Below are 12593 nucleotides of genomic sequence, written 5' to 3'. Positions count from 1 at the left end.
CATTAATTTTAGCTATTGTACGGTCCCATCTTCTTGTATACTTTCCTTGCTTTGAAGGTCTTCCCACGACTTTCCTGGAACCCATTTCTGTTCCCGCCCCCGGCTATTTAAGTGTCCACCGATCATACCCTTTTTTGCTCACCACTCTCCTTTTATAGTCCCTTTTAACTGGGTAGCCCAATCGCAGCAGGATCTGCCATGTCGCTCCTCAATGATCTGATCAACCTCGACCTCAGCCTCACCACCGACAAGATCATAGCCGAATATATATGGTCAACTCTCTCTCTCTTCTTCTTCCTTTTCGATTCAATATCAAACTAAATGTTTCGTCGATTTTTGTTTCAGGATCGGTGGATCTGGGATGGATTTGAGAAGCAAAGCGAGGGTGCGGTTCACTTTTTGAACTTTTATTTATTGATTATCACACGTTCTTTTTTGTTATGAAAATAAGAAATTATTGGCTTCTTTTGTATAGACTTTGCCCGGACCGGTTACGGATCCTTCGAAACTCCCCAAATGGAACTACGATGGTTCCAGCACAAATCAAGCACCTGGAGAGGACAGTGAGGTCATTCTTTAGTGAGTTCCTTTTCCTTTCATTTTGGCTATCGATCTAGTTCATGACTTTTGAAAGGAAAAAAGTATATTCGAGACTTGTTTGTTGATTAAGATTAAGATTCCGTGTTTATTTTTGACTTAACCAGCCCTCAAGCTATATTCAAGGATCCATTCAGAAAAGGAAACAACATCTTGGTAATTTGATTCTTGCACGCTACTGCTTTCTCTCCGTTGTTTTACTTTTTGCTTTAATTAATTAATGATGATTTTGATCTAAATCCAAAGTCAAGAGGGATAGTTATGTCTTTTGGACGTTGACAATAATAATGAATATTTTATTAATCGCATGTATTAGGTAATGTGCGATGCTTACACACCGGCCGGTGAACCCCTTCCCACAAACAAGAGATGTAATGCGGCTAAGATCTTTAGCCACCCCAACGTTGTCGCCGAGGAGCCATGGTAATTGATTTTTCCTTTTAATAATATGAATATTTTATTAATCGCATGTATTAGGTAATGTGCGATGCTTACACACCGGCCGGTGAACCCCTTCCCACAAACAAGAGATGTAATGCGGCTAAGATCTTTAGCCACCCCAACGTTGTCGCCGAGGAGCCATGGTAATTGATTTTCCCTTTTTAACCTTTTGATTTCAAGAGTGTATTCGGGAATATTTTTGAGCATGACAATAATTAAGAGATTTGTTATTATTCTTTTAATTTCCTAATTTCGAACGCCACTTATGTTAGAAATATAAGCTTTTATTGTTAAATGATTGAGAATTTTTTAAACTTTATATGCACCTCATATTTATAAAAAAGAATTTTTAAGTGATTATTCATACTTTAAAGAGACTATATTTTTATATAGGTAATACAAATAAAGTTTTAAAATATAATCAGTAAAATAAGATATTTGATTTAATATTTTTTATAGAGTTCTTATAAAAAAATAGAGATAAATCCAAAGTGGGATCTTCAAAATATAGTGTTATAGATAATTTATTTTCTGAAATAATAATTATCTTTCACCTTAATTTTAGTTTGGAGGTCGAAAGTTTAAAATATCTTCACTTCCACAAGGCCAATCATGGTGGGTTTGGTGGCCTTTTTCTTTGTGGAGTATAGAGATTCTTTGACCCACAAGGGTAGGTGGGAGGGGTGCTTTTTATACTTCCAACGAATGAAGAAAGCCACAAATTTGTTTGGCTTCTTAATAATCATATATTTTATAAAATCATGTAGGTTTTAGTATATTAATAGTTTATATTATATGAAATTGAAAAGAGTTATGTTGCCGATCAATTATAATTTATTGACAACATAATCATTTTATAAGCAAAATTAGTATTAATAGTGTTTTTTAAAATTTCCCAAAGCTTAAAATATCTTGTGCTTTGATTGATATATTGTTTTTCTATATTTCTCTTTTTGTTATATTTCAAACATAGGCCATATCCGTTGTTCTTTTGGCAAGTACAAAGCTATCGCTGATTACTAGAAACTAAAGCTGGCCGTATTTTAAATTATCAAATTTTGGCTGCTTCTGTATGTTTTGTTATCACATGATGCACCATCTTAAAATGATTCCCTGTTTTGCCGACTCTTCAGTTATATATACAGATTTAATGGAATTGTTAAATGAAATAAAAAGAATTCAACCGATGCAAATAAGAGAAATAGAGCAGGGTCCTTTAATAAGGGTTATTTTATTTGCATTTAATGTATTATTGCTGTGTTGAATTCAATAAAAATAATTTATTAATCATTATTAAGGTGTAGGCCTAGGGATTCCATAGAGATCGAAATTATCAAATAACTAAATAAATTTTAAATGTGCAGTGTGATTTTTTTTTCAAATTAAATAAAATGTAGTTAGGTAGTATGTAAAATTTCAGTTGATTTGATGTCCACCTACTGTCTTTCACCTAACTTTGAGTTGGGTTTGGCAGTGCTAATGATGAAGTCAATGGTTCGAAGTCAGCTAATTCATTCCCTGCCCCCTTTGGGTTGTTGAACTATTTTTCTTTAAAAATAAACTAATAGTGGAAGTTTTGTTTTTTTTCTTTAGAGTTTCGTAAGAAGAGTAGTAAAAAATTTAAAGCAACAGGGACTTTCTTCGAAGTTTGACATTGACAAGTTTCATTGGAATTTTCTTTTCCTCTATAGTTTTCAGATGTTCATTTACGATAATAATTTGTTGGTTGATTGATTGAAACCTGTACATTTTGGAACCAGGTATGGCATTGAGCAAGAGTACACTCTTCTTCAAAAAGATACAAAGTGGCCTCTTGGATGGCCTGTTGGAGGATTTCCTGGACCACAGGTATTGTTGTCAAATTATATATATTTTTTATTGATCCCGTGTTTAATAATATAGTTTTAGATTAATATTAAATACACTGGTAATGGATTATATTATGTTATGTTTTGCTGTTAAGCATTTTGTTTTCATTCAATGAAACTGATAATCTAAACCAAGTTTTATTATCCATACAGGGTCCCTACTACTGTGGAGTAGGTGCTGATAAGTCCTTCGGAAGGGACATTGTGGATTCCCACTATAAGGCTTGCCTTTATGCTGGCATTAACATCAGTGGAATCAACGGTGAAGTTATGCCTGGTCAAGTACGTCTTGCCATTCTTCGTTAAAAGTGTGTTTTTTTATCCAGCTTTATTTTCCATGAAAGATCCATGATTTATCTCGTCTTGTGATTGTGTAAACAGTGGGAATTCCAAGTTGGTCCATCTGTTGGAATATCTGCAGGTGATCAAATATGGATTGCTCGATACATTCTCGAGGTATGATCCGTATGTTAGTACTGCATTCGATCAATGAATTTGCCTGTTAAGGATTGAAGATGAACAATGACTTGTGTTTTCTTGTTTAAACAGAGAATCACAGAGATCACCGGAGTGGTTCTTTCTTTCGACCCTAAACCCATCCCGGTTTGTTTTATGCTTACATTTCCCCTTGAATTCAACTTTTCCTTTTTATGTTCTTTTTTACCAAATTATTCTCTCCATAACCAGGGTGACTGGAATGGTGCTGGAGCTCATACTAACTACAGGTATATCAATATGCACTTCTTTTTACCAAGTATATGCCCTTTTGGATGGATAAAGAATTAAATCAGTTGAAATGAAACTTTCCTCTCAGCACAAAGTCCATGAGAAACGACGGTGGCATCGATGTTATCAAGAAGGCGATCGAGAAGTTAGGCTTGCGCCACAAAGAACATATTGCTGCCTACGGAGAGGGTAATGAAAGACGCCTAACCGGCCGTCATGAGACTGCAGATATCAATACATTCTCATGGGTAAGTTAATTATGCCTTCAGCACTTTCCTTTTTAGCAGTAAGCCAGAATGACATTGAATTTCTCATATCACATCCCCATTTTCTTATTACACAATACCGCCATGTCCAAACTCCAGGGTGTTGCAAACAGGGGAGCCTCTATCCGTGTTGGCCGTGACACCGAGAAGGCCGGAAAAGGTAATGTCCAAACTATTATGCCAATGCACAATGTCTTGAAATCCTTGAATTTAACATTCATGGTCCTTGTCATTGACAGGCTACTTCGAAGACAGAAGGCCGGCATCGAACATGGATCCGTATGTCGTGACATCGATGATTGCTGAGACCACAATTATCTGGAAGCCTTGAGAGGTGAAAATTGGAGTATGAGAAGGGAAATCATCCTTGAATGATCAATAAAATCCTCTCATCTTCTTTGTTGGGCCAGTGGGTGAAACTTGTATTTTATTGCTTTGGATTTGCCACTTATTTAGTGGCTGCGTTGTGTTTTATCAATTTAGTTGGTCTTTTGCCGCTGTTGTTCACACAAACGAATTTGTGGTATATTAATTAAATAAGGTAAAAAAAAACTGTTTTTTTAACGAATTTGGAGGAGTCACTCTTGACCTAAATTTTTTATGTACAAAGTAAAAATAAATAAATAAGGTACTAAATTATGATATCATAATATGAATTTTCTGTTTTCATGTTTTGAATTAATATCTTTTAAAAATAAAATACATTATAATTTTATCCTATAATTATTCTCTACTGATCACCAATCGGATATGATACCGAGTGCTCAGTTTTAGATTGTTGCTTCCGTTGGCGATGATTTTGGTTGGTTTCTAAATAATTCAATGCATCAAACCTTCACGAGTAGTACGTTTTTTAACTTTTACTTAAAATAAACAAAAATAAGTGTTTAAATTATACTTAAAGTTAATTTTTGGTGTTTAAATAATATTTTTGTTGAAAATAGGTGTTTAATGTTTTTCCGTTACACTTTTAAGTGTCTATCATTAAAAAAAACTCGTTAAGTGACGTGTCACATTTATCTCTTTTGATTTTTTAAAAAATTAAAATATCATTTAAAAAAAATGAAAACGGTATGTGTCACTTAACAGTCATTTTTAATGATAAATACCTAAAAATATAATAAAAAAACTATTAATCACCTCAACAAATTTAAACACTAAAAATTAATTTTAAATATGGCTTGGACACTTATGAGTGAGATAAATTTGATACATTACTATACCTAAGGTGACTTCAGTCTTTCCTTATCGCAACTACATCACCAATCATACAAAATTTTCTTTCCGTCAATTTGATTAGCAACAAAATTGTGCAAACAAAAGAATTCTTAGTCATTTGTTGGATGGGATGAAATTATTTGTCGGATGAGAGGGTTGCTGCCCTTCAAATGTTTCGATAGAGTAATATTTTATGCGTGTAAAAATAATTTGAGGGTCACATTTTTTTATTTCTTATAATTATTTGCTTTTTTAATAGTAGGAGTAATTGCAAGGTAATATATGTTCATAATCTTAGTTATTAATAACACAATTATTTAAACCCATTATCTCAAGAGAGAAGGTAACACTCCTTTTAATCACTGAGGTCACTCAATAAATTTGTCTCTCTCAATTTTCATATTCTAATACTTAATAAATTTTCGCCCCTCGCAATATCTGATATTAACTTCATCCACCATAATAATAATTGTAACACAAATTTTTTAAAAGTGTTCAAATATAATTTTTGTTTATTTTTATCTTATTTAGTAATGTGATTAAGACCCAACAACACGTCATTATTATCATCCATTTAATTTGCAATCGTTGATGATTATAGTAGCAACAAAGAACCTCAACCACCTCTAAGAAGGCGTGGGTCTTCCTTAATCTTACGTGATACTACACCGAACAAGAGTTTAAAACTAGTGGTTGAGAAAATGCTTTTTTGACAATGCTATACACCAACCCTAAATATATGATTAGGGGGAACTCAAATGCTCAATTAATTTGCCCCAAAAAGGGGTTAAAGACCGCAATTATTTTGGAAAGAAAACATGATTAAGCTCGTTTGAGATGCCTAGGGTCCACAAGGCGCAGGGGAATGTGTGAGCCATAAGTTCCCTTTCAATGTATTAAAAATACAAGATTAATTTTTATTAACACCTTATCAGTGATATTATCTATTCCAAATTCTTTTAATTATTTAATAATGAACGTTCAACTAGTATGATATTTATTGGTGTTCGAACCTGAAATCTTTAGGGATAACAATCATTCTTTTATCTACTACGGTCATTTGGTTCGCTTAAAATATAAGATTATTAAATTTATTAACATGTTAATTTATGTGGTAAAAATTAAACAAATGATTAAATTAATCAAATTACTAATTTATATAATATGATTGATTGAATCAATGGTTTAACAATAATTAAATACAAAATTTAAAAAATTAATTCAACCAGTTAAATGGTTGTTTTTTTCTTTGTTCTCTATCTTTTAACATATCCATTGGTTCACATAATTTCCGACTTTATCGCGTCAGTTCAACCATTTATATTACCTTTTCTTACTCCAATTAATTTAAACAATTGATCCGATTCAATTCCAATAATCATGATTTAATAAATAAATGGGTAAAATATACAAATGGTCTCTCAATTATAGGATATTGTTTTATTAAGCCTTGTGACTACTAAAAGTTATAAAATAGTCCCTCAACTATAGGGAATTGTTTTGTTTAGTCCTTTAATTATTACAAGTTACAAAATGGTCACTCAACTATTCTTTATGTTCCAAACTCATCTTTTTCCATTAAGAAATTAATGATCGTTTGAGCTGGCCATTGACATGTTAATCGAGATATGATAGTCGTTTGAGATTATGAAATCAAAATATATCACATCTCACTCACCAGATTAACGTACAACTCAGATTATCGTCTAACTTTTAAAAGAAAAGGATGAATTTGGAGCATAGTTAGGTGATCATTTTGTAACTTTTAATAGTCAAAGGACCCCACAAAGTAATGAGATAATTATTTCATAACTTTTAATAGTTGGAAGATTTAATAAAATAATATGTTATAGTCGGAGGATCATTTGTGTACTTTACCCGAATAATTTAATTAAGCATGTTTAGACCGATTTAAAATCTTTTCAAGTGTATGCTATTTTCTATTAACATTTTAAAATGTGAATATCTCAACATATTTTTATTAAAATATTTGGATATCTCAATGATGGACAAAAAAACTCACTTTAAGGAAGTGGCTATAAATTTTAGCAATTCGACTATTTAATTCTTTTATCCTCGTTTATATCCATGTTACGGACCAAGTAAACCTAGTTTTACATATCTATTTTATATTAGTACGAGGTAATTATAAGACAATTCTTAATTAAAAGAATAAGAAAAAACACAATTCCTAATTGTTTTCTTGATGATCAGTTGATCAAGTGCTTTAAATTCCCAATAAAAAAAGAAAGAAAATCAGAAGAAGGATAATCATGAGATTATGCTTAACAAAGAACAGATATGCACTAATGATGAAACTCAATCTGGTTTACACATGGATTACAGTAGTTTCAGTTTGTTCTTGTTTCTGAATGTTGCCTATTCCTTATATATATATATATATATGTTGCTTATATATGTAACCATTCAAGATTCTACTTAGTTTGACAAATACTTTTTCAGACAGACCAAACAAGAGCCCCTATTGAACCAAAACTAAAGACAATCAAAGAAAAATAAAAGGTGTTTTTGTCGAATGGTTTGTTTCCATGTCGAAGTCACAGTGTCTTCTCTCGGACAAACTCACCGTCGTCGGTAACATCACCCCGCGTGAAGCTCCGATGAGGTATCTGTTCGTTAGATTCCGACATGTATCGCATAGGAAACACCTTATGTGCCTGAAAGCCAAGAAATTAGCTTGGTGAACCCACTTGTCACATTTCCGGCACAGGTAAGCGTCGTCGGCTTGACAATATAAGATTGCCCTTGAGTCGCAGAGCTCGCAGTTCACCGAACTTGAAACATTGTTTGCGTCCGGCGAGACGCTGTCTTTCAGGCAAGAACCGGACGTTTTCCCTTGGTGTAAACCTTTGCACATTTTTGGACGATGGCCGAGAAGTTTGGGAGAAAATGGACACATATATAATAAGGCTTTATTGGAATTGGAAAAAAAATTATATGTTTTATGACCCAAGGTTTTCTTTATATACATGGGAGTCCATTACACGACAAAATTATCTCTAATGGAAGTGAAATATTTAAACTTGTGGTTGAGAAAATGCATTTTTAACGAGGGCAAATTATAAATTTCATCACTCAATTTTGATCATATTCTTGTTTTGATCATAAAAAATTAAAAAAAAAATTAATTTGATCACTGAACTTTCAATTTATTCCTTTTGTCATTATGTTATTAAAACCCATGCTTTTAGATTTTTTTGACGATAGAACATCTTTGTTCAAATCTCAATTGTGAGAAGGTGGAGAAGGTAAAAATGAACTATATATCTTGATTCAATATTGATTGAACAATGAAGGGTTTTAAAGTAATTTTTCTCTATATTTTGGATTGAGTTTTGTGAGTTTTAAAGAGATTTTAAGAAAATATAAACAATAGAGTGATAGGATGGATAGGCGAATTTTTCGGTGTCTTATGTGAATAAAGATGGTGGAGAATGGTGATTCTAACAATAACATGACATAAAGATGAAATTTTAGGCGTTTAATCTTTATGTGAAAGAAAAAAGAAAACAAAACAATGACGTGGCCAGTGGGTGGTTTCACATTAGTAAGCGATTATGTCACATTGATATTTCTAATTCGACTCCCAATTGATACAAAAATGAAACAATTAAAAGGTTAAATGCTTAAATTGAAAATATTTAATATTTAATGATCAAACTAGAAATACGATCAAAATTGAATGATGAAATTTACAATTTATCTTTTTAACAATCTTATACTCTACCCCTAAAAATATCAAGGGGAATCTTAATATGGGTGTAGAATACTTGTACCAAAAAAAAGTGGTTAAATAGCTAAACATGATTAATCTAAAAACCCAATCTCTATAGATAGGGATGGCAAAAAAAAATTTGAACCCGACGGAGAAAATCGAAAATCGAATTAAACGGGTTGGGTTCGGGGATGATAAACGGGGACGGGGAAAACCTGTTTATGTTAAACGGGGACGGGGACAGGTTTGGTAATCCCCGCCCCGATTACCCGATTACTTGACCCGATTACCCGGCCCGATATCCGACCCGATAAATATTAAAAATAATTATTATATATATATATATAATATTAATAAATTTAATTTAAATTAAAAAAATATGGGACTGCTGTAGCAGTGGTGCAGGCAGGTCATGGGTGTTGCAGTTGGATTTACGAGCCAGCTTGAGAATATGGGAGTAAAACGTGGTTTTGCACGTTGATGTGCAATATCAAAGTATAGAAAGAAATAAAGTGTTTACTGCAAAAGTGGTGAAATAATAAAAAACAAATTATGGCGCTTATTATAGAAGGTGTTTTATTAATTTATTGTAATTTTTAGGACATTATATTAAACATATATATGCTTATCGGACTGGGATGAATGCTTTCAAAGTAATGGTGGGCCCACATGGTGGTCAAAAGAACATCACGGGATGGATAAGTTGTATAAAAATTATTTTATACAAACTATCTCAAGTTTTAAAACACAAAATATTATACTCTAAATGCTAAAATTCTGAGCCTATACCATACATAAACTCTAAACCAATGTAATTAAAGTTTCAAAACACTGCGTTTATGCTAAACGAAAATACCCGTTTTCCCGTGATTTTTCCCGATTACTCGATGAGATCCCCGTTTAAATCCCTACAATTTTTTAAACAGAAACAGATACCGATTTTTTAAACGAAAACGAAGACGTAAACTAATACCCGGCCCGTTGCCATCCCTATGTTTGGAGTCATGAAGTGGAATGTTATGAGTCATGCATGATTCGTTTTCTCCTTTTGCTTGTCGTGTGGGGTTTATAAAGTCGATTTCAGTTTACCAAAGAAACTAGTGTTAATTTATAGCCATGAACTAGAAAAAGGTCCCTTTGTAGGGGTGGTTGCCCACCAAGAGGGTGCATTGTAAGAGAGTTGATTTGACTATTTAACGTGTTTGTTTTTGTTTGGGGTTTTCCTTTGTCTTGTCCACATGTTGGGTTCTGAGTCGATTCAACAGTCTCCACTTGTATGGTTCATACTTGAAAGCTTCTTCTCGTTATGTGCGGTCCATGTGTTTAAGTTTGAGGACTTTTAGAGTTTTATGAATATTAAAAAAAATCCAAATTCAATGGACAAAAACCGTTCTTTTTTTTTCAAAGTCGAAGAGAAGAGTACACGAGTTTTTGATTTTTTTTTAGGTTTACTAGTCAATTGTGATTCCTCTTTTATTCCAAGTTCCTACTCATTATCGCTTGTCGACTTGAGAAGGTGACCACGATCTATAGGGTTGGTCTTCACTATTGTTTGAAAATGAAATACTTAACGTGAGCGGGAGAGATGTTTATGTTCGGATCGTATTTTAATCATATGATAATATATAATAATATAATTGAACTTTGAACGAAGAAATATTTTCTCATACATATATTGAGTGATTTGTGTAGAAAATAGTGGATTAGCTATTCTGTTAGAGTTGTTACAAATTTGTTAGTGAACAACTAGATCGGTTTACTTGTATATAAATAGTTGTATTTGTGAATGAATTAATTTAATGAAGTATTAAGTTCTTACATGGTATCACACTTGTTAGGCCCATTTTCTCTTTCTTAAAACTTTGTGCTTCTTGGGTTTCCTTGTGGCCCATTTTGTTTTTACAGTTAGATCGCTTTTTCTTTGGTTTCCTCCATTCATTTCATCCGTTGTATCTCCACCATCGTATACACCAGACACCGTTCTAGTTTCTCATCAGTTGATTGAAATCGACTAGGGGTATAAACAGTCGAACTCGAGTATTGTTGAACTCAACTCGAACTCGAAATCATTTATAGTAAGCTCGATTCAAAAACTCGCGAGCTTAAAATTATCAAACTCGACTCGAACTCGAAATATAATATTGAAACTCGAATCGAACTCGAAAAGCTCGAACTAAAAAAAAATTTAAGAACTCAATTGAAGCTCGAGACTCAACTCGATTCAAACTCGATTTTGAGCTCGAATTGCCCCCAGCATAAATAAGCTTTAAACATGTGTATCCACTCTCCTTTTATAATAGACTCAAGGATTCTAGAGCTATTCACCTATCGATGTGGGATTTGAGCAGTTGAAACTGGTGATTGCCCTGAAGACCAAAGCGATCCTTTCTGTTCTAACCTCTCATTCTCCATCTTCCACCTCAAAATTCCATCAGCAAAACCCCAAAGCTACCTCATTTAAACATTACGGCTCCGTGGTGTTAAGCGCCGCCCAGACAACAGCGGCGAGGACGAGCTTACAGCCACAAAGCTTGCTGAAACGAGCCATTTTGTTCTACCGAGAATTAGATTCGGTTAGCCGTAAACAACTGTTGCAAAGCCGACCCACCGCCAATCAATTGCAGCACGTGTTGTCGGAACGTAAAAGACGAGAAAAGCTCAATGAAAGCTTCTAAGCATTGCAATCCCTTCTTCCTCCCGGTACCAAGGTACACCCCGCCGCCATTGAATTCATTTCAAGCATCAAATGATTTTAATTATTCGAAAGCTTTAACAATGTCGGTGGACTTGGGTTTCATGTAGAGAGACATAGTTTCAGTACTCACAAGTTCAATTGAGTACTTGGCCTCATTGAAAGCTCAAATCATGGAGCTCGATTGGCAAAACCAGTCATTACAAGCTCATCTGTCGAGTGATGCTGCCGGAGAAGACAATGGATCATCAAATGAGATAATAAACATTCGGATCACACCTGAATCCGAAAGAATCATCCACATGAGAATCAGTCACTACAGCAAAACTGATATGTAGCGGCGTTTTTAGCGGCGTTTGGAGAGAAAACGCCACAAAAGTTAAACATATAGCAGTGTTTACAATCGTAGCGCCACAAATTGATACTTTAGCGGCGTTTTTTGTAAAAACGCCGCAATAGTGTGGTTTATTGCGGCGTTTGTTAAAAAACGCCGCAATATATCTGTAAAGTAGCGGTGTTTATACCACAAACGCCGTAATAATGTTAATCAATAGTGGCGTTTTTAGATAAACGCCACAATAGTTTTAATCAATAGTGGCGTTTTTTAACAAACGCCACAATAGTGTAATCAATAGTGGCGTTTTTTTTGTATAAACACCGCAAAATGTTAAATATATAGTCCTCTTTTTCTCCTACCCAAACCCTAAAATCAATTAAACTCTTCTTCCCTCAAAGCTTCTTCTCTGGAACAACAATAGCTCTCAAACGATTTCTACCAACGTCATCGTTTGTATGTCCCGACGACCAAATCGGTCCTCTCACCCGACGAACTATAACACAACTGCACGGTTTGATCCCTCTTATCACTAATGATCTTTTTCATTTTTTTGGTATTCTGAAAATGGGGAAAACCCAAAAAGCTAACGTATTTGAGAAAAAGAGAGCAGGTGTTGCCTTGAGTAAGAGAAATTATCGTCGACGGAATGTCTAAGTGGCGTATTTGCTCTGATGATGGATCAAATTATCGTTGGGAGGATATCGGTCCGGTC

At 33.8% G+C, this 12593-nt stretch overlaps 1 protein-coding gene across 1 annotated transcript; it reads left to right on the top strand.

Moving 5' to 3' along the window:
* Positions 1 to 4240, top strand: LOC120129267 (glutamine synthetase nodule isozyme-like). The gene is made up of 13 exons (XM_039146814.1): positions 1 to 272; positions 346 to 385; positions 476 to 579; positions 705 to 753; positions 914 to 1020; positions 2799 to 2886; positions 3060 to 3188; positions 3288 to 3362; positions 3456 to 3509; positions 3594 to 3631; positions 3721 to 3880; positions 3998 to 4058; positions 4138 to 4240. The coding sequence occupies exons 1-13, from the start codon at positions 199 to 201 to the stop codon at positions 4227 to 4229; spliced, it is 1071 nt and encodes a 356-aa protein (XP_039002745.1). The 5' UTR covers positions 1 to 198; the 3' UTR covers positions 4230 to 4240.
* The last annotated feature ends 8353 nt before the right edge of the window (positions 4241 to 12593 follow it).

Source organism: Hibiscus syriacus, unplaced genomic scaffold (assembly GCF_006381635.1).
Source record: "Hibiscus syriacus cultivar Baekdansim isolate YM2019G1 unplaced genomic scaffold, ASM638163v2 tig00110483_pilon, whole genome shotgun sequence".
Taxonomy (NCBI): Eukaryota; Viridiplantae; Streptophyta; class Magnoliopsida; order Malvales; family Malvaceae; genus Hibiscus; species Hibiscus syriacus.
Note: the sequence above shows the minus strand (reverse complement) of the source record. Positions and strands in the feature narration are given on the sequence as shown.

Coding starts and splice junctions, on each gene's coding strand:
- LOC120129267 (XM_039146814.1), top strand. CDS start 199: ATGTCGCTCCTCAATGATCTGATCAACCTCGACCTCAGCCTCACCACC. Junction 1,021..2,798: donor GTTGTCGCCGAGGAGCCATG/GTAATTGATTTT, acceptor TTTTGGAACCAG/GTATGGCATTGAGCAAGAGT. Junction 3,632..3,720: donor GGAGCTCATACTAACTACAG/GTATATCAATAT, acceptor CTTTCCTCTCAG/CACAAAGTCCATGAGAAACG.